The 25,132-nt window shown below is 55.0% G+C and overlaps 12 protein-coding genes across 12 annotated transcripts; 5 read left to right on the plus strand and 7 right to left on the minus strand.

Annotated features, from left to right (window-relative positions):
- Nucleotides 1-222: 222 nt before the first annotated feature.
- Nucleotides 223-1,457, plus strand: BO82DRAFT_291411 (zinc-dependent alcohol dehydrogenase family protein; the record flags this gene model as incomplete). Its single annotated transcript, XM_025631726.1, has 4 exons — nt 223-384; nt 461-850; nt 908-1,354; nt 1,413-1,457. The coding sequence occupies 4 exons, from the start codon at nt 223-225 to the stop codon at nt 1,455-1,457; spliced, it is 1,044 nt and encodes a 347-aa protein (XP_025488610.1).
- Nucleotides 1,458-1,710: 253 nt separating this feature from the next.
- On the plus strand, nt 1,711-4,942 carry BO82DRAFT_435025 (putative raffinose synthase protein Sip1). Its single transcript, XM_025640996.1, has 2 exons — nt 1,711-2,020; nt 2,073-4,942. The coding sequence occupies exons 1-2, from the start codon at nt 1,850-1,852 to the stop codon at nt 4,740-4,742; spliced, it is 2,841 nt and encodes a 946-aa protein (XP_025488611.1). The 5' UTR covers nt 1,711-1,849; the 3' UTR covers nt 4,743-4,942.
- Nucleotides 4,913-6,900, minus strand: BO82DRAFT_357328 (carotenoid oxygenase family protein). Its single transcript, XM_025635990.1, has one exon. The coding sequence runs from the start codon at nt 6,789-6,791 to the stop codon at nt 5,130-5,132; it is 1,662 nt and encodes a 553-aa protein (XP_025488612.1). The 5' UTR covers nt 6,792-6,900; the 3' UTR covers nt 4,913-5,129.
- A 417-nt stretch (nt 6,901-7,317) lies between these two features.
- Nucleotides 7,318-7,985, plus strand: BO82DRAFT_291278 (uncharacterized protein; the record flags this gene model as incomplete). Its single annotated transcript, XM_025631721.1, has 3 exons — nt 7,318-7,438; nt 7,497-7,551; nt 7,622-7,985. The coding sequence occupies 3 exons, from the start codon at nt 7,318-7,320 to the stop codon at nt 7,983-7,985; spliced, it is 540 nt and encodes a 179-aa protein (XP_025488613.1).
- A 1,560-nt stretch (nt 7,986-9,545) lies between these two features.
- Nucleotides 9,546-10,295, minus strand: BO82DRAFT_385882 (uncharacterized protein; the record flags this gene model as incomplete). The annotated part of the gene is made up of 1 exon (XM_025638215.1): nt 9,546-10,295. One exon carries the CDS (start codon nt 10,293-10,295, stop codon nt 9,546-9,548), a length of 750 nt encoding a protein of 249 aa, XP_025488614.1.
- Nucleotides 10,296-10,752: 457 nt separating this feature from the next.
- BO82DRAFT_421795 (putative MFS transporter) lies at nt 10,753-12,672 on the minus strand (the record flags this gene model as incomplete). Its single annotated transcript, XM_025640181.1, has 8 exons — nt 10,753-11,104; nt 11,156-11,360; nt 11,417-11,479; nt 11,528-11,870; nt 11,919-11,963; nt 12,019-12,236; nt 12,289-12,400; nt 12,454-12,672. The coding sequence occupies 8 exons, from the start codon at nt 12,670-12,672 to the stop codon at nt 10,753-10,755; spliced, it is 1,557 nt and encodes a 518-aa protein (XP_025488615.1).
- A 1,995-nt stretch (nt 12,673-14,667) lies between these two features.
- On the minus strand, nt 14,668-15,775 carry BO82DRAFT_385883 (2-deoxy-D-gluconate 3-dehydrogenase). Its single transcript, XM_025638216.1, has 2 exons — nt 15,643-15,775; nt 14,668-15,562 (listed from the first exon to the last, which is right to left on the minus strand). The coding sequence occupies exons 1-2, from the start codon at nt 15,757-15,759 to the stop codon at nt 14,903-14,905; spliced, it is 777 nt and encodes a 258-aa protein (XP_025488616.1). The 5' UTR covers nt 15,760-15,775; the 3' UTR covers nt 14,668-14,902.
- Nucleotides 15,776-15,878: 103 nt separating this feature from the next.
- Nucleotides 15,879-17,306, minus strand: BO82DRAFT_357331 (D-galactonate dehydratase). Its single transcript, XM_025635991.1, has 4 exons — nt 17,083-17,306; nt 16,815-17,036; nt 16,292-16,752; nt 15,879-16,233 (listed from the first exon to the last, which is right to left on the minus strand). The coding sequence occupies exons 1-4, from the start codon at nt 17,256-17,258 to the stop codon at nt 15,941-15,943; spliced, it is 1,152 nt and encodes a 383-aa protein (XP_025488617.1). The 5' UTR covers nt 17,259-17,306; the 3' UTR covers nt 15,879-15,940.
- A 221-nt stretch (nt 17,307-17,527) lies between these two features.
- Nucleotides 17,528-19,342, minus strand: BO82DRAFT_317424 (putative MFS allantoate transporter). The gene is made up of 5 exons (XM_025632607.1): nt 19,090-19,342; nt 18,802-19,012; nt 18,673-18,739; nt 18,159-18,622; nt 17,528-18,106 (listed from the first exon to the last, which is right to left on the minus strand). The coding sequence occupies exons 1-5, from the start codon at nt 19,321-19,323 to the stop codon at nt 17,538-17,540; spliced, it is 1,545 nt and encodes a 514-aa protein (XP_025488618.1). The 5' UTR covers nt 19,324-19,342; the 3' UTR covers nt 17,528-17,537.
- Nucleotides 19,343-19,540: 198 nt separating this feature from the next.
- On the plus strand, nt 19,541-21,334 carry BO82DRAFT_342670 (FMN-dependent alpha-hydroxy acid dehydrogenase; the record flags this gene model as incomplete). The annotated part of the gene is made up of 4 exons (XM_025633591.1): nt 19,541-19,730; nt 19,801-20,600; nt 20,697-20,914; nt 20,968-21,334. The coding sequence occupies exons 1-4, from the start codon at nt 19,640-19,642 to the stop codon at nt 21,332-21,334; spliced, it is 1,476 nt and encodes a 491-aa protein (XP_025488619.1). The 5' UTR covers nt 19,541-19,639.
- An 811-nt stretch (nt 21,335-22,145) lies between these two features.
- BO82DRAFT_342673 (YeeE/YedE family protein) lies at nt 22,146-23,447 on the plus strand (the record flags this gene model as incomplete). The annotated part of the gene is made up of 2 exons (XM_025633592.1): nt 22,146-22,674; nt 22,740-23,447. Exons 1-2 carry the CDS (start codon nt 22,387-22,389, stop codon nt 23,445-23,447), a joined length of 996 nt encoding a protein of 331 aa, XP_025488620.1. The 5' UTR covers nt 22,146-22,386.
- Nucleotides 23,448-23,570: 123 nt separating this feature from the next.
- BO82DRAFT_156509 (glutaminyl-peptide cyclotransferase family protein) lies at nt 23,571-25,022 on the minus strand. The gene has a single exon (XM_025630207.1). The coding sequence runs from the start codon at nt 24,870-24,872 to the stop codon at nt 23,694-23,696; it is 1,179 nt and encodes a 392-aa protein (XP_025488621.1). The 5' UTR covers nt 24,873-25,022; the 3' UTR covers nt 23,571-23,693.
- Between the last annotated feature and the right edge of the window lie 110 nt (nt 25,023-25,132).

Here is a 25,132-nt window from a genome sequence, read left to right on the forward strand (position 1 = left end):
GTTATCGGACCGTTCTCGAATGTCAATACTTCAATTATGACTTATTAATCATACGGTTTGAGTTGTGGTGGAGCTCGACCTCTTACGTCAATCATCCATAGCTGTGTCTCCATATAACAACTCCCCCACCAACATATTTTCGCCAGTCTCGGTGGAAACCAAAGCACTTTCTTTTTACAATCGACGTTGCTTGCTCAGCTCACTAGGCTCCCATCAGACAACATGGCCCCCTCGACTCACAAGCAGTGGACCGTCCAGAACAAGGAGGATGGTTTCAATGCCCTCAAATTCGCTGAAGCGCCTGTCCCCAAGGCCGGTGAGAATGAGGTCTTGGTGAAGTTTCACGCTGCCTCGCTCAATTACCGCGACCTGATTATTCCCCAGGTATGCCATCATGATACGGGAATGGTTACTGCTTGATTGCTATAGTACCTTCAACTAACGGTCTGGACTGCTGCAGGGATCCTACCCCTTCGCGCTCAGCTTCCCAGTTGTGCCTGGCTCCGACGGTGCCGGTGAGGTGGTCGAAACTGGTTCCAAGGTCTCCCAGTTCAAGAAAGGAGACAAGGTGGTCACTCTCTTCAACCAGCTGCACCAGTACGATCCCATCGACTCCAGAGGCACCAGCTCCGGCCTTGGTGGAGTGATTGACGGCACTCTCCGTGAATATGGAGTCTTCAACGAGAATGGCCTTGTCCGAGCCCCCAGAAACTTGAACTACATCGAATCCAGCACGCTTTCTTGCGCAGCGCTCACGAGCTGGAACGCTCTGTATGGTCTTAGACCTCTGGTGCCTGGACAAACCGTGTTGGTACAGGGAACTGGCGGTGTCAGCATGTTCGCATTGCAGGTAGGTTGTTCAGCTCGTGCATGACATCTCCCAGCAAACTAATCCCGGGAAATCTAGTTTGCCAAAGCTGCTGGTGCCACGGTTATTGCCACCACCTCCTCGGACGAGAAGGCCAAGAAGCTGAAGCAGCTGGGCGCCGACCACATCATCAACTACAAGACCCAGCCCAACTGGGGTGAGGTTGCACGCAGCCTTACTCCCGATAACGCTGGTGTCGATCACGTCATTGAGGTTGGCGGTAGCGGTACCCTGGAGCAGAGCTTCAAGTGCATCAAGTTCGAGGGTGTAATCAGCATCATTGGGTTCGTGGGAGGTGTCGATCCTAAATCGCAGCCCCCGGTTCTCGCTACTTTGAGCAACATCTGCACGGTGCGGGGTATCTATGTTGGCAGCAAGGCCATGATGAACGATATGGTGAAGGCGATCGAGGCCAACGACATCCATCCGGTGGTCGACGAGCAGGTCTTCACCCTCGAGAAGACCAAGGAGGCTTATGAGTACATGGTAAGTCGATTCTCGATTGATCTGGCTGTGGTGGAATAGCCGCTAATAAGAGGAACAGTGGGCCCAGAAGCACTTCGGCAAGTTGGCGATCAAGATTGAGTAAATCAACTATAATTTAATAGGAAACGAGTATACGAGTATCAACGTACATAGGCAATGACATTTATCGTGTAATCCATTGATAATAAAATTGTTGGCAATGAGATGCATTGATACCTTACTTGCTAGCCTAGTAGAATAAAGTGGGAGGAGCAGCTTGAAGCCTATTGGGAGGGGAAAGGATTCCCCTCACCCGCGCGTGGCCACCTCATCATTACATCCAAGGACTTTCTTTCTCCACCTCCACTGCCTCCGCATTCCACTCCCAACTCACTCACTCTGTTTCCTTTCATGGATCCGAGATTGTAATTCTTTGGACTCACTGGAGACATCCATGCTTGGTTCCATTCTTAACTACTGCCATCATCCTTACTCCTTCAGTCTTCATAGTACCCGATGCAGTCTGATACCAGATATAGTTCGACTCTTCCTATCTGTGGACCCGACCCCAAATATATCAAGAGGTCTCAGGTTAAATTCACCCGGCCAGCACAGATGAGTCTGTTCGCTCGAGTAACAAGCCATCCCCCCTTAGGGCAGTTAACTTGTCTTAAGGGTGCTGAGCCGGTGAGCCCCTACTGGGAATCTGATCACTGTCCTAGACATTAATGGAAGATAGCTTCGCTTCACGGTGGTTCTCGAGTCGAGCACTACATTCCCTATTCAACCATGGGAGGTGCACGTGTGGCACAATATCACTGAGAGCTCCGAATGGACTGCACTGCCGCTCCAGAAATGCGACTCCTCCGTGGCACCGCTCATCAACAGCAATGCAGAGGAGTATCACTACTTCCGTAACGTCTTCTCCGGGGAAATTGGTCCGTCTGAAAACCTGGGTCATGCTCGATTCACCGTAAGGTACCGGGTCAACCCCGATGCAGAATGGCAATGGGCCAACCAGCAGCAACACATCAGCGACGGGGAGCTTCTTTTCCCCACCCAGACGCCGCCAACTTTTGACTCAGAAGAGCCGGCGCCGGCGACGGATTTCGCCAAGTACTTCAAGAGTCTTTCTTCCTATGTTGCCATTCAACCGCGCAGGAGCGAAGCGCCCGGTTCAAACCTCTGGCATGTCACGGGGCCGGTCACTGCCGCGCGCGAGGGACAGTCGGGCCTCACGAACCTGTCGCTCGGGGTGCCCGCTTCCGTGGCGCGGTATTTTGCCCTGGTGCGGATCTGGAGCCCGTGGCTGGGACCGCGGCATGGGAAGGGGAGCTTTGCGCTGAGCGAAGATGCGATGCTGTGTTCGTTCCTGCGGGAAGATGGGGTACATCTGGTTCTCTTGGCCGTCTCGGGGGTGGACGATGTCCTGACATTGTTTGGATCCGGGGAGGACGGAGCGGTGGTGGTCAAGGCTAAGAATGATAGCACACAAGCAGCCAGGTTCCAGATCCTGGCTGCAGCTGCGCATGATTTCGAGGTGGCGATGAGTGCCGTGATCTACGAGGCTCGCAAGTTGACCCGGCCGTATGCTGAGCAGGCTGAGTCCAACCGGGTGCCAACTCCAGTGTCTCCACCGGGGGATGATATTGTGGTGGTCGAGAAGGATAAGGATGTCAAAGCCCAGTGGCTTGCGGAATGGTACGATGGTCTGACGTACTGTACCTGGAACGGCCTAGGACAGGACCTGACGGAGGAGAAGATCCTCCGTGGGTTGGATTCGTTGAAATCGCACGGCATCAAGATAGCCAATCTGATCATCGACGATAACTGGCAGACATTAGACGAAGGCGACTCTCAATTCACCCGAGGTTGGAAACAGTTTGAAGGGAACCCGGATGCATTCCCCAAGGGCTTCAAGCAGACCATCCAGAAGATTCGGACCACCCATCCTAACGTCCATCATATCGCAGTGTGGCATGCCATGCTGGGATACTGGGGCGGCATCTCGCCCGATGGGGAACTGGCGAAATTGTACAAGACCAAGAGAATAGAGATCACAGATCCAGCAGCGGGAGGTCCGATTGCGCACGCCTTCGAGCGGGGATCGCTACTAGCAATCGACCCCGACGATATCCAAAGATTCTTTGACGACTTCTACAACTACCTCGCATCGGTGGGTGTCGACTCAGTCAAGGCAGACGCGCAATTCTTCCTCGACCTGATCAAAGACCCCGCCGACCGCAAGCGGTTCATGAACTCGTATCTCGATGCATGGTCCATCTCGACTCTGAAACACTTCAGCACTCGGGCGATCTCGTGCATGTCGATGATACCCCAGGCAATCTTCCACTCCCAGCTGCCGACCAACAAACCGACGATCCCGCTCCGCAACTCGGACGACTTCTTCCCCAACATCGAATCCTCCCACCCGTGGCACGTCTTCTGCAACGCCCACAACGCCCTGCTGACGCGGTACCTGAACGTCGTGCCGGACTGGGACATGTTCCAGACCAGCCACCCCTACGCGGGCTTCCACGCCGCCGCGCGCTGCGTCTCCGGCGGCCCGATTTACATAACCGACGAGCCGGGCAAGCACAACCTCGCCCTCATCGACCAGATGACCGCACCGACCATCCACGGCGCGACCGTCATCCTCCGGCCGGGGCTGATCGGCCGCACGCTGGACGTCTACCACGACTACAACGAAGGCCACGTGCTGCGCGTCGGCACATACACAGGCTGGGCCCGCACCGGCAGCGGCATTTTGGGTCTGTTCAACATCTCCAGCGCAGATCGAACCTCCATCATCCACCTCCGCGACTTCCCCGGCATCCATCCCGACTCGACGGGCGAATATATCGTCCGCGCCCACACCAGCGGCAAGATTGCCGAGACTCTGCAGGTCTCCGACGCGAAAGCCTTAGTTTCTGTCGAAGTTAAGCACCGGGGCTGGGAGATCCTCACCGCGTACCCGACACACGCTTTCTCCCTGACCCCTAGGAGCCCATCCACAACAACCACGGCAAACCCAACGACAACGAAAGTGGCCGTCCTCGGCCTCCTCGGCAAAATGACCGGCGCCGCCGCGCTCTCCAACTCGGACATCTACGTCGAAAACAACGGCCGGCTCCGCGCGGACATCAGTCTCAAGGCACTGGGCACCCTGGGCGTGTATTTTTCGGATTTGCCAAGGTGGAATATCAATGGGAACTTCATGGTGACTATCCTGGGGAAGCCGGTGCCGCGGAAGACGGTGTGGAAGGTGGAGGCTGCGGAGGAGGAGGGTGAAGGTGGCGGGAAGGATGGTGCTAGGGTTTTGGCGGTGGATGTGTTGGCCGCTTATAAGGAGATGGGGTTGAGGCCGGGTTGGAGTAATGAGGTCTTGGTGGAGATCTTTGTGCGGTGATTACGGTCATAAGCTCAGCCATAAGCTCAGGGGAGGCTGGCAGTTATCGTACTTAAATGCTCAAAGGGAGTGTGGTTCTTGATCTGATGGAGTGGCTGCATGTGTGGAAGTAGGGTTAGCTTTGAGGCAGCTCAGAGATGATTCAGATGAGTGTTTATGAAGTTCAAGCGGTTGCAGTAGTTGGAGAATGAGAGATTATTTCCATAGCATTCTGACGCAGTCTCGTAGCAAAATCGTAGTCATCATCACTAGAGCGCCCACTGGGCCTGCAAAGCAGAGCAGAAATCACCACCAAGTATCGAACCGCAACCCGAGAAAATGAAAATACCACCACAACAAATCCAGCATCCCACCGCTGCGAACCAAGACAGGCTCGCCCAGGATACCTCAATAATCACCCGTCGGAATCCCCCCCGCCAACGGAACATGCTGCCCATGGAACCCAAACGCCACCGGCCCGTCGACCCTCGCCTTCCCCAGCACGGACAGATCCCTGGCATCCAAACACAGCAGATAGCTCTTGCCGGAATGCCCATCCAACACCACACTCAACAACACCCCGTCATCCTCGCCCGTGCCCTGCGGATCCGCCACGAAGATCGGTTCCCCGGGGGAATGCGCGTGCTGGGCCCAGATCTGCGGGGTCTCGGGGTGGTCGTTGTCGAGCTTCATGATACAGTCGAAGAAGGTGGACTCGCCGCGGGCGCCGATGGAGTAGGTGTAGCGGTTCTTGCGGGTGACGTAGCTGGGGTTGAGGGTGGGGAGTTCGGGGGAGATGGGTTTGCAGACGGTGCGTTCGAGGATTGCTTTCTGCGACTGAGGGCTGGGAGAGGCGGAAGCGGGGATGAGCGGGAGGCGGAAGCGGGCAACGGTGGAGCGGGTGCTGTCGGTGCGGCCGTTCGCGAGGCGGGCGTTCGCGGGGCTGGTGTTGGAGAGCAGATTCTCGTAGTAGAGGGAGAAGAGGAAGTCGAGGTTGTCGAACATGACGAGGTCGGCGACGATGTCGATGTCTTCTCCGCTGTTGCTGTTGGGGGACGGCTCCTGCCAGGCGTTGATGCTGTGGAAGCAGAAGAATGGCGGGCCGGTGTAGGTGCCCACCAGGCCCTGGCTGGCCTTGCGGTCGATGACATACCACATCGAGGGTTTGGTGGGGTCGAAGGGTTCCATCGCGTCGAGCACGCTGTGGACGGGGGTGTCGAAGACCGAGACGTCGAGGTGCGCGTTCCACACGCAGATAACTACGTAGTCTGCGGTGAGGAAGAGGGAGTGCAGGTAGGCGGGCGTGGCCGGGAAGCTGGCCAGGATCGTGGTCTCGCCGGTGGATGCTGAGACGCGGAAGACCCGATACGTCGGTTCCGGGCTGTGTGTGAGGTTGTAGTTGAAGACGTCGCCGGTTTTGGGGTCGGAGCGCGCGTGCGCGGCGGCCCCTTCGCCTGTGAGGTCGGGATGGAGGTTCTGCTGCCGGGCGAGACCGAGGGGCTCGAGGGTGACAGGGTCCAGCTGCTTGAAGAGGTTGTGGTCGGTCTTGGCCCACAGGGTCTTGATGCCCGTGGATGTGTCCCAGCGGTCACTGGTTTCGGTCCCCAGGCCGGGCATGTTGACCGATAGGGTGACTCCCACGTTCACGGCGGCGGGGTGAGGGGGAGGTGGCTTGCTGGCTGGCTCGTATTCCGTCTGGACTCTGTCATAGACGGCTTTGCAGGGATCACGTTTCTGACCGAAAGTTATTGGTTTCGGACTCCCTGACTTGCGGACTCCCTCGATCAATAGGTCGGTGGAGAAGCGAGAGTTGTAGTAGACCCGAAGGGGGTGGTCGGCGACAGGGGCGACGAGCTGAAAGCGATGGGTTTGACTGTATCCGTCGAACCAGTGACTGAGTTCGAGCGTCTCGCCCTGCTCGGTGTCGACTTTGTAACTTCCTGGCCCGGTGCGGTACAGCGTGCCAGCCGTGTAGGCTGGAATGGTACCCTCCACGGGGAGTTCGACGGGGTCTTTGACTTCGTAATTGGCATCGAACTGGAGTATCATTAGTCCCAAGCCTGGAGTCATAATGGAGGATGCTCACGCCTTGGACGTTAGGCCAGTTGTTGAAGTGGTCGTCAGTCTGAGTGTTGTGGTTGGTGGTCATGTTTGCTTAATGATTGCTTGGATACTTGTGGTATGAAAGCTGGCAGTGTTGAGGACCAAGTAAGCAGCATCTCTACCAAGGGAGATGGATCTTTATATATGCTTGGTGACGACGAAAAGGTGGAGGAATTCCGCCTGGAGCCTTGGGTGGAGGAATCCCGGTATAGTTCCAAGTGTTAGTTAACTCAAGTTATAAGTTTACTTGCTTACATTACCTCTCTTTGTATGAGTAGTTTGTTTGCATGGATCGGGGATCCGACCCCGGCGGGATTCCCCCACATCTTCCCTTTCCGCCTTCCCCCCGCCACTGCTGACGCCGACATTTCCAACTCTCTTTCACCCATCACTACACTTGCTATCTTGACTACCTTTGCCAAGTAAGGTACCAAGAAGTCTTGCCTAGTTCAGTCAAGTTGAAACGCCAGCCTGTCGATCTGTGGAGCGCAGCATGACCACACGATCTATATCAGCAGAGACACAAGATCCACCCACCACATCCACATGGAGCTGCGCCTCCTGCGATGCAACTTTCCACCGAATTGACCACTACAAGCGCCACATCACTTCCCGTACGGGACTCTCTAGCTTCAAATTAGCGAAATATAGCCCGTTGCTGACCAAGCACAGATAGCGCGGAAAAGCCGTACCAATGCGCCTTCTGTGCCTCTCGCTACAAACGAGGGTGAGTCCCGCTTTCTCTCTTATGAGCTATCAACCCACCCCCCACTCGTGCTCCGTATTAATGACTGTAGGGACGTCCTTCGTCGACACTGGAAATCCTGTCCTGCGCGCCACCAAGCTGGGCATGCGATCCCAGAGCCCCGAACAGGCGGCAAAGAACGGCATGCATGCGATGCTTGCGCACAACTGAAGAAATCATGTGATGGAAGTAAGCCGTGCTCGGAGTGTGGGATCAAGGGGAGAGAGTGCACATATCGGCGAGTTGATGAAGGTAATGAAGGGACGGTTGTGCAGAGCGAACGACTTCCAGAAACGCAGCTGGGCTCTGAGTCCGGAGAGGATCCCGCCGCCCTGCCGTGGAGTTTAGGACCGGGGAGCTTTTACTCGCTACATGCTGCGAAAGAAAGTACCTATAGGTACCTGAAGGGTACTTAAAGTGACGATTGGGGATCGTTGACTATCACGTTCGCCGCAACGGGCCGAGCACCAGTATGCAAGACACGCATCGCGGAATGCGCACAGCCATGATCCCTAAGGCGGGCTATTATAGGGAACGAGAGCTTGCTTCCTTACCCAAGCGAATTCATGTCTCTTCTGATGGTTCTAGCCTGCCAGTCCGGGTTGGCTGACCGACTCTGACTGCGAGGAGTCAATCGACTAGGCCATTGCTGCCAATAAGAAGGGGTTTAAGAAGCAATGCCAGAAGAGCCCGGATGAGGAGAATCAAACCAAAGGCCAAGATACCAGTGATTAACGAGGGATCCTTCGTACGACACATCAAGTCAGCATACTATTCATATTCCAAATCATACTCGGGGAGTGCATGCAGCCTACTTCCATCCAAGGCTGAGCCTTATCGATGACCAAGCACCCCTTGCTCCGTCTGCGTTTGTATATTATCCCTTCACTATCGTCCTTAGAATTGGGAAAGTACTAACCCTTGACAGCGGATCAGATCGATGGGTTCCTTACTCGAGCATATTGACATGTTGCGGTTCTTTCATGGATTATGAACGGGTAGTCTCTACTCTCGCCGTTTCCAGGAGCAAAAATGCGTGTATGCATAACTCCATTCCAATGGCCGGCGGAATGTCACACTGCACAAACTTTCAAATATCACACCCGGGTGTCAAAGTCTTAAGTTAACGTGGGAGATTTCTGTGCAGCGAAGTACTGGTACCTGCGTACCTGCCTGGTTGGCTCTCAGTCATACTCGCAGGATAATCAGGATAGGCACTTTCAGACCACCAAAGACCTCCCGTGTCAGGACCAGACAGTGCGATGCAACTTTCCTTAGTTACGTACGATACTTGAGAAGTAGGGCATGAGACAGTAGGGCATGAGAAAGTAGGGCATGAGAAAGTAGAGGGCAGGGATTTCAAAGACATGGCACTAAGTAATCGGATATTGCGAATTGCCATCCCAGGCTTGAATGGAGTCTCCAAAATTTTCGGTGTCCAAAGCAGCTAACCCGGTTCTTACTGGAGACCAGAAACGGCTTTTGTACCTTCTTTCCGCAGCCTTCCCTGCAATTTCAAGGGTAACAACCATAGGAGCTTAGTATGTCTAAGTCCCGGCGTGGTGTTCGACAAGTGCCCTTCTGACATTGGCTAAATGTAGAACGGGTGAATTGGGAAGACACCAATTTGTAGCCCCGGTCTGTACCCTTCAGGACATGTGCTAGGTGTATCGTCATCATCCACGATCCACACACTGTCCATCCGGACTGGATGGGAGACTTTATTGCCGCACCATGGCTTGCTTGAGCCTTTTCCGGTTATAAGTTACAAGTTGACGTATTCGGTGTTGGGAGTAGATTGAACTATTGTCAGTTGTGATGAAAAGACAGAGCAGGTTGCATCGGACGCAAACCCTGAAACGAGGCTGTTTCTCTGACGTCAAATAGTATGTGCAAAACGGAGGGATATTACCCGCGTCTTCAAGGAAAATACTTCATTCCACTCTTCGACTACTGCTAACAGAACTCAAAGCAAACTAACTACACGACATAAAGCAATTGGTCTGCCCCTGCGTCCCCAACGAGTCCAGATACGGATCCGGCCGCCGCAGGTAGTCCGCCAGGAAGTTGGCGCAGTGGGCCACATGGCCCGAATCCGCCAGCATGGTATCTACCCGATCCCCCCGTTTGTAAACGTCATGACCGCGCCGAAGCAAATAGAGACAGTGCACCAGATGCTCGCGGGTCACCGTGAAATAGTACCCCTGCTCGTTGTTCCCCACCTCCGTGTAGTCCTTCATCGGGTGCTGCATCTCATGGTCGTAGTAGTACTTGAAGGGCTTGCCGTCGTTGAAGGTCGCAAAGTCCTCGGAGTAGTCGTGGGGGCAGTCCTTGTGCAGCCAGCATGCCGACAAAGGATCGTATGAGCAGCCCATCGCCGTGGCCTCGGTGGTGGAGTTGCCACAGGCGAGCGTGGTGTGGCGGTTCGTGGAGAAGCACTGGCGCTGGCCGTTGATGGTCGGCGAGGATGACGAGAGCTTCACCACGAGCACCTGGCGGAACGGCTCGATGGTGATGGCGGCAATGACGGCGAGCACGAGCAGAACCAGGACCAAAATCAGGCCCGAGATCGTGATGGCCGTCAGATTCCGCTTGAGGAATTGTTGGACGGAGTAACGGCGGCGCGAGCCGTGATTGATGATGGTAGTGGTGCCATCGCCGCTGTTCTCCGTGTTGGGAACGGGCTCGTAGCTGTGGTGGTGAGGGAAGATCTTGTCCGTCGCCATTGATCTCGCGCTGCTACTTGAAGTACAGCATCTCACGGCTTTCTACCTTTGCGGTCATTCAGGCCAGGGCTTTCTTTGGGGGGTAACGGCATTGCGTATCTATTTGTATGTGAGAGGGGCATGGGGAGAATGGCGAAGACAGGCCTCAATAAGCATCGATGAGACTGAGAATGGTGGTCAATAAAGAGTATGAAGACAAAGAGCATGTGTCTTGGTAGCAGGAACTGGTTGGGCTTAGTACGGAGTACCGAGATCGGACTGGAGACTGGCACGCCTGCCTATTCGAGGTCAAACAAAGACACCCACGCGGGAATTCCCGCAGTCGATTAGCCTACTGCATTCTCTCTACTTTCTCCGACAACCACTGCTAAGTCTTCATTAAACACTATCTCGGACTTCTGACATCCATTATCTAGCAGCCATATTATGAGGCTGTTAACGCTCCATCTTTTCACACTCATGGGTTGTTACCCGTCACGGCACCCCAGATATACGCAGCCCAACTGCCCAGCGTGAGCAGCAACAGAGCTGTGAAACACACGATCGAGATGCGTTTGCTCCGCTCGTAATGCTCGACAAGATGGTGCTGCTGTAGCATCGCGAAGAACTCCGCGCCCAAAGCATGACGCTTCTTCCGAGACCATTGCAAGGGCGCCAGATCTCTACCCACGTAGCATCCGATCAGGAGAACAATCGAGACGATGGCACAGCAGATAGCCAGGAAGAGATAGACCCGCACTGCGCGATGGTACGAATCGTTATCTGCATCCTGGAGGGCACCAGTGATGATACCAATGATAATGGTCATGCTGGAAAAGGGTCAGAGAACATTCTGCTTGGGAGAGTCTCGAGAAACGTACGCATTGTTCATCGTCACTTTCAGGGAGTAGGCAGAACCAAACACTGACTGATGCCAGAGCGTGGTACGGATACCGTCGATGATGGAGGTCGGTCCTAACGACACGGCCACCGCATAAATACCGAACGCTGCAGCGGTCCCCTCCTTCGCTGAGGCATAGTTGACTAGGATCATGCTGATGAACATTCCGAGACCGCACACGCACACTATTATATGTATTAGTGGAGATTCCATGGCTGGATTCTGGAAGGGCTTGACTCACAGACTGAGGCTCGGTGACCGAGGATATCAATGAAAACGCCCAGGCAGGGAACAAGGAAGAAGCCTAAGTCATATTAGCGTATGCTCTCTCTCAACAAAGTCAAATACATACCAGCATATTGAGCCAGAGCGCTGTACCAGCCCGCTTTGATGGCGTCGACATTGAATCTCTTTTCGGCCAACTCTGTCGCATTGGAGCTGAAGACACTGGCGGTACTGGTTTGGAACATCGAAAAGGCCATGACGGCCCAGAACATCCAAGGCAGCTGGAACATCTTCCGGATCTCGAACTTCTTATTCTTCTCCACCAATTCTTCCTGAGTCGCTTTGTCTTCGCGGCCACGATAGTGCTTCTCGCAGTAGCGGTTGAAAATCCAGAAAAAGACGGTTGCTGCGTTCGTGAAGAGATTCATGAAGACAGAGGTCCAGAAGACCCAGGCAAAGTTGCCAGTATTCTGCTGACGATTAGTTCCATGGAGCTCCACCAATCGCAGGGCACATACCTTGGCAATCACGTTCGCGGTGGACTTGCCGACAAATCCTCCAATCTAGTCAAAGTTAGCTTTGGCGAATCCAACGTGGCGTTGGGGCATAAAAGAGTACCTTTCCAATGGCGAGCTCAAATCCAAGCGTAGAAGCAAATCCGTTGCTGGGCGGAAACCACGAGGAGAACATTTTGTATTGAGCCGTCTGGGTCGCAATGTCGCCAAGTGCGAGGACGATTCTTCCACCGACCATGAATCTAAATGAACGCACTGTGGTAGCAGCAGCCACCAGAATTGAGCCAACGGTGTACACGGCATTTCCATAAACGATCATCCCTGGTATGCAAGTTAGGGTCGTTGCGTCATTTTTGGGGATCATCAAACATACGAGCACCACCAACTCGATCCGTGACAATGCCGCCTGCGAGAAGCAGAAGGGTGGCCATGAAGTTCTCACTGGCTTCGAGAAGGGAGAACTGGGTGTTGGTCACATGCATTTGCTTTACAGTCTGTCAGTAAAACAATAAGCGAACCTGACTCAGAGGCGACAGACCTTCTTGATTGTGCTCTTCATGGCACCGGTGACACCAGTGCTCCAATGGGAGCCAAAGCTGATGCAAGAGATAACAATCACGGCAATCAGCTTCGCGGCTAGAGGTGGCGGCCGCTTTCCGTCAACATCATTTGTACGAGGGCTCTTGGACGACTGCAGGGATGAGGTAGTCTCCGGCTCCTCAGAGACAACGTGAGGGGTGTCCTTTTCGACTCCCATATTGCGAACAGACAAACTGTATTTTGGATGAGAAAATGAACGTTAGTGTGAGAAGATCAGCGCGGTCGAAGGTGCGGGCAGACCCTGGTCGTGAGCCCATCTTTATATGGCATGAGACGTCAAGACCGTTTTTGTCCTGGAAGCTCCCGGTATTTCGCCGATTGCGACCCATTCAGCCAAGACACGGTTAATCAGATTAGATTTTCTGGCAACCATCCGATTCTCGGGCCATGCTTCCCAGGGAGGAGAGCGTCCACGCTTTTTTGTTGTTTGGTGTCTTGGCTCTGCCATCGTTGTCGTATAGTCCCCGCTGAGGAAGATGCTGATTGGGTAAGACTCGGATCTTGGCATTGATTGATAAGATTGATAGAACCCACTCACGGACAGTGTCCGAGAAGGTTGAGCAGGTTCATCACTGTTCGAGAAGATCCTTCACCTGTTGGTCTGGGTTTGTTTCACTTATTGGAGGTCGGAGAACTTAGGGCTTGGACGTCCGCACCACGGACACATACTATCCACAAAAGCTTTCACCGGGAATCGACATTCCATGCTTGAGCAGACATGGTCACTTCTGTTCCGGAAAACAGCCTTGTTATAGGGCTCGCCATCCGGTCGATTATACATTGCTCGGCGAAAGAAGCATACAAGGGTGGTGTGTCAGAGCCAGGTCATCGGAAGCTCATACACAATGGACCCTTGCGTGCACGAATAGCACCGACCTACAAATCTAAGGGCACCAACTCCACCCTATTATCAAGGCCCACGTCAAGCACTTATCCCAATTTCTGGATGGCACCCCTGTTCGCCTCCAAGCCTACTTGGCTTGGGCTGATCAAACAACCAGTCTCTACGCCTAATCTGTGGCTTCACCGTAGCACAAACTTGCGGCATCTTTTCACTTATCGTAGGAGGGATACGTACGCCGTCTGAATTACCTTTGAAGAAATGCTTGGCTCGGAGACTTTGAGCCCGATCCAGAACCCTTAAGCTCCACGTCGGACAGATGACTCCGATCTGTTCCGTTAACATTCCCGCAACGTGCAAATTCGGGTTGCTGCCCATTCCCCCATTTCCACGTGTTCAGAGGGACGCTGCCGTAATACGGGCCAGCTCCACCGCTGGAATTCGAGTTTTCCATGATAGCACGCTCCTCCGCTGCTATATGGGTGGGTATCGTCAAGCTTCCGCGCAGATTCTTTGAAGCATTTGTGCCTCCGCGGAGCTCTCGGAGAGAGACTTGAGGTGACACCACGCTGCTGGAAAAAGATATTCTGAGCTGACCTCGCAATTTATGGCAGGGAGAGGATTAGAATTGATGAATCCTGGCTTCGTTATATACATGTGCTAGTAGGTGCAGAGAAGACATATCCGCAAAGAAGCTCTGCCATCCATCATTCGATTCTGGATAGACGTCACTGGAATGCTTCAGCCAGAGATGAAGAAGTGGCAGTCGACTCTCTCAAGTGGAGGTGGCTGGTCCACCAACCCGTGTTTCACATTCCAGGGATGACCGGACTTCCAGCTACTGTAGCTTCTGATACGAAGCTATGCGATAAGCTTATCGGACTTTCGCTACAGCTAGTAGGTTGGCAGGATCTTGAGCCTACACACCTCCTCTCATAGTATTTTTATTGTCTAGGCTGAGCCTATGCAACAAGCTACCATACTTACACGAATATTCGGGCCTAAGATTGGAAGGATTCGTGAAGACATGAGGTGGGGAGCAAGGGGGTAACGTTTCCCATCAGCGTTTGCCATCCCATCGGCCCCTAAATCTCGCAAAGTGCCCATGAAAATAGTATAGCGGGCGGAGTCCACCAGTGGATGCAGGTGGGCCATATTCAGTAGGAGGAAAAAGTGGATTAGGGAATTTCTGAATGAGGCTTAACTTCCACTTTAGCCAAGAGCTAGAGGTTAACGTAGAAAAATGATTGCATCAATCGATTCAAGGTTAGAGATGAGTAGATAGGTTAGCATTTATCTTAATAGCTTAATGCAGGGTAACGTTTGGGTCGCTATGCTAGTATGCATACCAGCATAGCTATTCTGTTGCGTTCAAGCAGCTGACAGGCTATCGGGTATCCCAGTGGCACGGAAATTGTTGAGTAGATGTAAGTTCTTCGAATATCGTAGAATAGCAGCATGGTGTACCAGCTGCTAAACACCCTGGACCCTTCTCCAAGTTCAAACTAACCTGTCTTCCCAACCCAGCAAGAAGCTTGGGTATATATCACCTCCCCATCCACCCCCCATCCACCACCACGACGCTCCCGGAAACATAACCACTCGCCCGCCCCGCCGCCAGGAAAACCGTGACCCCCTTGAAATCTTCAGGAGAAGCCCATCGTCCCGCCGGAATCCTGTCCAAAATACTCTTCGCTCGCGCCTCATCATTCAACAAGGCCGTATTCATCTCCGTGGCCACATACCCCGGCGCCACCGCGTTGACGCGCACCCCGCGCGCCGCCCACTCATTGCTCAGCGCCTTGGTGAGCTGCGCCACCCCGCCCTTGGCCGCCGCGTAGGCCGGCACCGTCAGCCCGCCCTGGAACGAGACCAGCGAGGCGACGTTGATGATGGCGCCGCGCTGGCCGTGCATTTCTGGTGGGCGCGTCAGCATGTACCGGCCCACGTCGCGGCACAATGTGAAGATCGTGGTTAGGTTCGTCTGCAGAACGGCATCCCAGTCGGCGTCCGGGAAGAGGTGGCTCGGGTGTCGGCGTTGGATGCCGGCGCAGTTGACTAGGATGTTGATGTCGTGGCCGTCGGCCAGGATGCGCGGGATTAGGGTGGTCACTGAGGCGCGGGAGGAGAGGTCGGCCGTGTAGATTGTTGCTTTGCGGTTGAAGGATTCGATTGCGTTTTTGGTGATGAGGTTCGTGGGATCTCTCTTTGGGGATTGGGGGTTAGATGAGTGGAGACGGGGGAGGGGGTTCAGGGATCGGGGATTGGGGATTGGGGATGGCTAACCTGGATGAGGATTATGTCGCTGCCGACTTCGGCGAGGGCGATGGCCATTTGTTGGCCGATGCCTCGGGTGCCGCCTGTTACGAGGGCGGTGCTGTTGCTTAGAGAGAAGAGGTCCATCGTTGAGGAGGAATTGTATAGAAAGAGGGATGGTGGAGCCTTGAGAGCGGGACCGGGACGAAGTAAATATTCCTACTATGTAGAAGACAATGCGGGGGAACCCCCACGTCTTCTTTCCCCCCCACTCCGATACTAGGATTACTACTGCTACTACTATTCAGCTGTACACTAATCTGCACACTCACCACTCGCGGATCCCTCCATCAGGGCCATAGAATTCTTTTGGCAACCACGGCTCAGTTGCCTGACTGATCTTCCGGACCAACTCCTCGTTGATCTCAATCCCCAGCCCTGGCCCCTTGGGCACCGCCACGTATCCTCCCTCGATATCAAATACCGACGCGTCCACCAGATAGCTAGTCAAGTCAATATCCCCTGCTTCGATGTTATAATGCATCCCAAGGGACATCTCCTGAATCACAAAGTTGGGAATAGAAGTGGCGACCTGCATTGACGCCGCCAGGGCAATTGGACCTGCGTAAAACCACGAGTTAGTGCGTGCTCCCAGATTATCTCATCAGAGGCAACTCACCCAAAGGACAATGCGGCGCAATCGCCACATCATACGTCTCCGCCATCGTCGCAATGCGCTTCGTCTCCGAAATGCCCCCCGCGTGCGCAATATCCGGCTGCAGGATGTCGACTGACGCATCCTCCAGAAACCTCTTGGCGTCCCACCGCGTGTACAGGCGCTCACCGAGCGCGATGGGGATGCTGGTCTGTTGGGAAAGCTGCTTGATGGCCTCCGGGTGCTCCACCAGCAGGGGCTCTTCGATGAACAAGGGGCGGTATGGCTCGAGGGCTTTGGCCAGCTGCTTGGCCATGGGACGGTGCAGACGGCCGTGGAAGTCCAGCCCTGCGTCCAGGCCTAGGGCCTTCACCTGCTTGAGGCGCTCGATGCAGGAGTCCAGGATGGCCGGCGAGTCCAGCCAGTTGATGTCCTCGGTGGCGTTCATTTTGACGCATTTGAGGCCCTGCTCGATACGCGCCTTTCTGCCGGTTGTTAGGTGATAACACAGGAGCTTGGGCTTGAGGGGGGAGAAGGGTTGACGCACGCTGCAATCTCCACGTCACTGGGTCGGTCGCCTCCGATCCAGGCGTAGACCTGGATTTTGTTGCGGACTTTGCCGCCTAGCAGCTGGTACACAGGCACGCCTAGTCGACGGCCTTTCAGATCCCACAGGGCGATGTCGATTCCGGACAGCGCGGACATGAACACGGGACCACCGCGGTAGAACCCTAGTCGCCAGATGGTCTGCCATATATGCTCAATGTCGCTGGGAATGATGAGCTTGGTTCAATTCGGGAAGTTGGCAAACATACTCTGCCTCATAGCCAATCACTCGTGCGATGATCTCGTCCAGGGCGCCTTCCACAGCCAGTGTGTGTCCTTCGAGTGTGGCTTCGCCCCATCCGAACTGACCTTCATCGTCGGTGATCTTCACAAACAACCAACGGGGTTTGACTCGGAAGTATTCAATGGACTTGATGCGCGCCATTTTGGTGTGTATAGTACAGTATTAGCAGGTGAATTGGCAAGGGTCTCCTGTTGCATTCTACATACTCATTTATATATGCAGCATGACGAGCTACTGTCACGACCATTGTCTTCCCCACGCCCACCCCTGCGTGGGGGTGGACGGCTATATAGTCTGGGGTATTCATAACATGCACTATCACACCCGCACCTATTGGCGGAGGCCGAGCGCTGGTCCTTGACCCCCACTTCCGCATATGCACCTTCCCCTCACCCCGCTCTTCGGTCCCCCATTCCATCCTCAGTACACGTACCGGAAATTCAAGTTCTGCTTATCCGTGAGGTCACTGAAAGCCGTCTGATCACGGTCCCATACCGTGGGTTCCCCGTGCTGCTGCGCTGCATCCCGTCGACGATTTTCCCACGCCAGCATGATCCGCAAAATCACTACTAGTGCAATTTCAATCAAATTGGACACGATCATCGACCAAATACCCAGCTGGTAGCGTGGTGCTTGGTCAGACTTGTAGAAGAACGGACCGGCGATGTTCCCCGCACACACTCCGAGAAAGATCATCGCGTTGGTGACGACCTTCTTCGTGTGACCGGCGATGTTGGCAGTTAGGATGGAGAGAATGAGAACAAAAGAGGCATTGTACGACCCTGTCAAATAGTAGCAGATCAATCGACCAACGCGGTTATCTTCAGCAAGGAAGCAGAGTCCGAATGCTCCTGCAACGTTGGGAAGGAGGAAAAGGATGGTCACGATGCAACGGTTGTTGGGCGGCAGGCGATCGTTGATGTACACGCTGAGGAGGATCATGAGGGCTATAAATACGCCGTAGGGGATTTGCATCAGGGTCGTCACCACTGCAATTGTCAGACTCATGCCTTTTCTTATATAGCAGGCCACCAAGCTCACAGGTCGAGAAGCCGAATCCCGAAATAATCAAGGTCCCGAAATTCGAGATTCCGCCATTGGGGATATTGCCAGAGAGCCCCAACAGCAGGAACGTCCACACTTTCCAGTCGAGTAGCGCCTCCAGAACCTGTGCCGGCTTGAGGACTTTGTTCTCCACGCCTGTCTGGTTGTCTCGGAGCCTCTCCACCGCCAACCGCCTTTCCCGTGGGGAGAAATTGCGCGCGGTAACTGGGGAGTCGGGCAGCAGGACCAAGATGACGATGCCCCAGGCGGTGCACAGCGCGCCGATAATGAGGAACTCGTACTTCCACGAGGGCAGCGCCCCTTGGATGTGCCCGATGCCGTACCCCAGCAATCCTCCGAGGGCAATGCCGAGCCCGTTGGCAGTATACCACAGACCGATGCGGATGGGCTGCTGGCGTCTCGTGTAGAACATGCTCGTGATCAACATGAAGGCAGGATCACTACCATGATGTTAGGCGCAGCACGACGAGTTTGGGAATGTTGGTATTACCTGCATGCCTCGGCCGCCCCTGAGATAACCCGCAACACAACGAGCTGTGTGAAGCTTTTTGCTGCAGCTAGAAGAGCGAGCATAAGTAGAGACCTTGATTTGGTGGACTAGAATTGTTCTCCCACGGACCTTGTAGCATGAGGAAGACCCCCCATAGAATGATATTCACGCCGAGATATTTGGCCACGGGGAACTTTTGGAGCAGAAAGTTGGTAGGGATGGCCCAAACGAGAAAGCCGAAGTAGAAGACCGAGGACAGCCAGGAGTATTGCTGGCCGGACAGGTGGAGATCTTCCTTGATGCCGAAGATGGCCGCATAGGAGAGGGTGGTCTTGTCTATCTGTTGTAGTTTTAGTGAGTATTAGTGAAGATATTCCTCGCGTTTATGCTATGAGCGATATTGCACGGGGTCCGCACATAGTAGAAGGCATAGCAGACGGCCAGACAAGGCAGGATTGCCCAGTCAATCTTCCTCTCCAACCGCCTTAATTCCTCTGCGTCGACAGATTGCAGTTCATCGCCCGTGGTGAACAGTGCGAGGGCTGTATCGCCATGTTGTATGTTGCTGATCTTGCCGTCATCTTGGTTATCCTCGATGTGGAGGGATGAGGGTTTCGGAGCAGCGTTGGGCGTCGAGATTTCCGCAGCCATGGTGGTCTGGATCTGTAGCTAGCCACAATCGAGTCAGGAGTATCATGAATATCCTGTTGCAGGTCCAGAGTCTGTTCCCCCCAGGTCATGATGTATTTCGAAACAGTCCCCCACACCCCCAGACAATAGCCGTTAGCGTGGGGGAAATGCATGATTGTGTGTGTTGTTGACGCCGGGGATTTTTCTCCGCGTTTGCCTCGGCGCGAAATCCGAGTTTCCTGCTACGCATCTCCCTGCAGTGGTTACTTTTCTACTTCTTGATCTCCATGACCTGTCTTCACTGCTTCACAAGATCAATGAACCACAATTACATGCAATGGCATTCCTTACACAAGAAGAAATCCAGAAACATGCATCGCGCCAGTCATGCTGGGTTGCCATCCATGGCTCTGTTTACGATGTGACCGGTGAGCCATGAGCCTGATCACACTGCTCAGCAGTCAAGAAGTCAACAGTAACTCACACTTACCGTCACAGACTTCATCGACGAACACCCCGGCGGTCCACAGGTAATCCTCCGCCGTGCCGGCCAGGACGCAACAGCAGACTTCGACTCCGTCCACGACCAATCCCTCCTCACCGAGACCCTTGCACCATCATGCCTGAAAGGCAGGATCCAACCCGGTACACTCTCAGCCCTCTCCTCCTCCTCATCATCATCATCAGCAACATCCTCAACGCCCAACCCCCTCCCCAAAATACTAACCACCACAACCACAACCACAACCCCCGCCCCTCCCCTCACCACCCTAATCAACCTCCACGACTTCGAAAAAGTCGCCCACCAACACCTCCCCCCCCACGCATGGGCCTACTACGCCTCCGGCGCCGACGACGAGCTCAGCACGCACAACAACGCGAAAGCCTACCGCAGAGTCTCCCTGCGCCCGCGCATCCTCCGCAGCATCCGGGCCGTGGACACCAGCACGACGATCTTGGGGAGGCAAGTCTCGCTGCCGGTGTACATGAGTCCCACAGGCATCGCCAAGCTGGCGCACCCGGACGCCGAATGTGCCCTGGCGAGGGCGGCGGGCCACGAGGGGCTGGCCCAGGTGCTGGCTAACGGGGCGAGCATGCCCATTGAGCGGGTGCGCGCGGCGCGCACGAACCCCCAGCAGCCGCTGTTTGCGCAGCTGTATGTGAATAAAGACATACGGAAGTCGGTGGAGACGGTCCGGCGGGCGGTGGAGGCTGGGGCCTGTGGGATTTGGGTGACGGTTGATTCGCCGGTTGTGGGGAAGAGGGAGATGGATGAGAGGTTGAATTTGGAGGTTCAGGTATGTCTCTACTTGTTACGACCTTTTGCTCTTTTGCTGGAATTTGTGCCGGGGGAAGGGACAGCTGGAAAGATGCTCACAATGGGGGTGTAACAGGCACGAGACTCGTCCGCCCGCGGCCAGGGCGTCGCGAAGACCATGGCCAGTTCCATCTCCCCGTTCATCGACTGGGAGATCCTGACCTGGCTGCGCGACCTCACCGACTTACCGATTGTGATCAAGGGGATCCAGTGCGTCGAGGATGCGGTGTTGGCGTACCAGCAGGGGGTGCAGGGGATCGTTCTCTCGAATCATGGGGGCAGGTCGCAGGATACGTGAGTGTCTCTCTCTCCTCGCTTCTCGCTTCTTCCTGCAGCTACAGATCCAGAATCACTGATGATGAAGCGGTTAGCGCCCAACCCCCGCTCGTCACCTTGCTGGAGATCCGCAGACACGCGCCCTATTTGATCGGAAGCCGCATGCAGATCTTCGTGGATGGCGGGATCCGTCGCGGCACCGATGTCCTCAAGGCGCTGGCGCTGGGCGCGTCGGCTGTTGGGCTCGGCCGGCCGTTCCTCTACGGTCTCGCGGCGGGTTACGGCGAGGAGGGGGTGCGCCGCGTGATCGCGATCCTGCGGCAGGAGATCGAGGCGAATATGGTGTTCTTGGGGGTGACGACACTGTCGGAGTTGGGGCCGCATCTGCTGAATGCGACGCGGTTGGAGAGGGATGTGGTGGGGGAGGTGAAGTTGTAGTTTGGTATAGAGGGGGAGATATGGTAAGTACCGGGATGGATTTATCGGTCTATTGTCACCAGAAATTCTCTGAATTGCTGAATGGAGCAATATTATCTCACACGAGCAGTAGCACAAGAACTACCCACAGAAACATGGCCCCCTGGTACTGTACCTCCGCAGGGGGAGGATCATCAAGCATTAAGTTACTGTTGACTTCCCGCAGAGGCTGTGTGTCCGAGACTCTCGGGGACCTAATGGGACCCGATCCACAATCATCAAGTGCATAAGTGTAAGCAGTGCAGATGATCTCTCAGTCGGCTTTTCTTTCTCTTGTTCGCGTGCAAGGCACTCTCCGATCGAGGAGTTCTTTACTAGGAGGTTATCAAAAAGCACTGAGCGGAGACAAAGCATACGCATACGATCGGCGACCACCGCCTCCAACCCAGCAACCAGACTCAAGAACCCCATGAGAAAGGAACCCATTTCCGGCACATCCGGCTCTCCTTTCCTTTATGCCGTACGTACTAACTGCAATTGCCACGCCATGCGGAGATCTGAACCGCGGGTGAGGTCCGAACGATGGATCAACAATAGGGTTCGGGGACCATTTCCATGCTTATGCAGCAGCGGGTGACTTGGGTTCTTGTAGGTAGGGCCCTCCGAGTTTGATTGCTGGTCCCCGAAAGGCATGGCAGATCAAACCCGCAAACCCACTCTATCGCCGTCTTTCGGTTTTGTTTTTTTTTTTTTTTTTACCTTTTGTTTTTTCTTGTCGAATGGTGTGCTGTACCTCTCTTGAGAGAAGAGGAGGGTTCGGGGACTTTGAGGGGCGAGGGTTGGTTGTACTTCTACTTTATGGGTGGTATTTCTACATTCATGGACATTGAGCATGCTTGTCTACGCTGATTTGGACTCAATACCTCGGAAGGTTGATATGGTTTCCTAAGACGGCAGATTGTCGGCCTTATATTTGGATTACGACTGTGAGAGGGACACCGTTTTGCTTATTCCTTCATCTCTCCTCGTTGATCTTTGATCTTTTTGTCTTACGGTGAAAAGACCCCCAGGTCATGTTCACACCAGTCCATACCTCGCTGGGCGCCTTGCTCCTCTATCAAGGCTCCTCGGGACTCCTCTTGCACAATGGCGCGGTCTTTGGCATCTCGTCCCTGCTGTCGGGCAGTCTGTTGCGGCCCAGCTGGGAGAATGTGCCTGTCCTCGCCGGCCTGGTGTCCAGTCTGCTGCCCGTAGCGCTCTGCATGCCCTCGTTGATCCCCGCGTACCCCACAGTCCCGAACTCGTGGATCTCGCTGGCGTCGACGCTGGCGATGGGGTTCCTGCTGGGTTGGGGGACTAAGGTACAGTTCAAATCCTCTCGCGTTGACTTTGTGTAGACCACCAGCTAAACTACCGCGATGCTTAGAACGGTCGAGGCTGTACTTCCGGCCACATGCTCTGCGGCGTATCCCGTCTATCCCCGCGCTCCATCATCGCCACAGCCATCTTTTTCACGACCGCTGTGCTCACGGCCAACTTCCTCCCCGGCCGGCAAGATCTCCCGGCATGCACGGACGGTCGCCCCTGTTATCTGCCCATCTATCCCACCGCCGCAGAGGGCGGATTCATGGCGGCCACGACTTTGCTAGCCTTCGCGACGAATTGGTATGCCGTGCCACGCGTCCTCAGCCGATCCGAGAACTCGCGCACGGTTTTTGCGTACCTCGCCGGGTTGCAGTTCGGCACGGGGTTGTTGTTCACGGGGATGGCGGATCCGGAGAAGGTGCTGCGGTTTCTCGTCGGCCTCACGGACCCGGCGCGCTTTGACCCCTCGTTGGCGCTGGTCATTGTCTTTGGGATCGTGCCGTCCATGGTGACTTATCTGTCACGCAAGCCAGGACAAGATGGTCAGAGAAGGGGAGGGTCGTTTAAGCCGACGCTGGCGGAGACTTGGAGGTTGCCGACTGCCACGGTAGCGGATATCGACTGGCGCTTTGTGGCGGGAGCGGTGGTCTTCGGCGTCGCCTGGGGGTTGCGTGGCGTCTGTCCGGGCCCGGCTATTCTGCGGTCCGTGGTGCAGCCGACTTGGGGACTGGCGGAGATGGCGGGCTATATGCTCGGAAACTTAGTGTAGGCTCTTTTGTGGAGGAGACCAAGCCGTGTGTATATAAATATATATAGATATATCATCCTGACACCCGCAGGATTGTTCCCGCAAAATATGCTGAGTAGCGGAAAATGACGGTTCAGAGGTTTAGTTAGAGGCTATGTGATGCACAAAATATCAGCACGACTCCAAGGAGATGCAGATGCAGATGCAGATGCAGTCTAAGGCTGGGACCAGCCCAGGCACTGATGCAGTATTAAATTCAGACAAGGCTTACAATTCCGTCTTAGCCCAGCTGTTAGTAGAGCGCTTGTGGCCCGGGGTCGCACCAGACATAAAGCCTTCCAGCTCCATCCACTCGGCCGCGAACGCAGTGAACAGTACGCTCCAGTCCTCCACGGTGTCTATATCCAGATGTTCGCCGTCATCCTTGATCGTATGCCAGACCGTGGGAAAGCCTCGATCGCCGGCATCAATGATATGCAGGACCTCCACGCCTCGTCTCAGGAACGGGATGTGGTCGTCTTCGATGTGCATGTACATCGGGATCTCATTTTCGCTCTTCGAAAAGTGAGGGAACCAGGACCGTCCGGGATCCGCGGATCGGAACTGCTTCAAGTCTCGCAGCCGCCGCTCCAGCGTGGCCAGCTTCTTGTACGCCCAGTGCGTGGTCGGGAAGAACGACTGGATCGTGGGGTCCTTCGCGCCAAGTAGATCTAGTAGCACGAATAGGGAGATCGAGTCGAGCGGCGACCGGTACACGGACATGGCCGGGTGGACCTCGGCGTCCCACTGCTCCGCCAGGGAGCGCGCGCCGTACAGCGAGTCGGTGGCCGTCCAGTCCTTGAATGCCTCCTCCCCGTCCATGAAAATCACCTGGATGCCCTGTTGTTCCTCCAGCAGATTCAGCTGCCCCTGGGCGCGCAGGTCCTCCCACTTCTTCGTCAGGGCGCCGTCGATGGTCCGCATGGCGTGCAGCATGATCGCGCACGGCGCGGCACTATCGATCGCCCCGATGAAGCCTTCCGGTTCGTACTTGCTGTCGTAATGCGCGACCAGGGTCAGGCGTCCGACGTCGCCGGGGCTGGTGCCGGGCGGATCCCGGGAGGCGATGAGGTTGACGAAGGGAATTTTCTTCCCCTTGGAGACGGGGGTCTTCGATGTTGAGTTCTGGAATTGCAGGGTCCACTCCGGGAGCGAGGTGCGGAAGAACTCCGCCAGGTGGTTCAGGACGGCGGTGTTGCCCGCGGTCCCGGAGACACGGGGCACCAGGATCGGCGCGAGGAGTGCACCATCGTGGATATCAAAGTCTTTCCCGGGTCGCGGGAGGGATCGCAGGGTCTCGTCCGAGACGGTTTCGTAGGCTGTCCCTGACGCGAGAAGGAGAAAAAGGGCTAGGCAGGTGGACAATAAGGGGCGCAGAAGGCCACGGTACGGCAGCAGCGGAATCATGGCGTTGGGGATGGAAGAGTGATAAGGGTCAGCACAAGCTCATGGCACGAGACGATGACTGTTCCTGACTGCCACAATTTAGTTGAAGACGAAGAGGCCTGCAGAAGGAGGATGACAGGAATCAGTTCTCTGTCAGGGAGAAGGCCAAAGTTGAGTCTTTGTTTCACAAGCCAAGCAGCCATGGATTTGACAGGCTTGACCGCCTTTGAGCTACTATCGATAAGTTCTTATCCGAACTGCCTCAACTTTCTCCGATTTCC

This window comes from Aspergillus uvarum (assembly GCF_003184745.1).
Source record: "Aspergillus uvarum CBS 121591 unplaced genomic scaffold BO82scaffold_56, whole genome shotgun sequence".
Lineage (NCBI taxonomy): Eukaryota > Fungi > Ascomycota > Eurotiomycetes > Eurotiales > Aspergillaceae > Aspergillus > Aspergillus uvarum.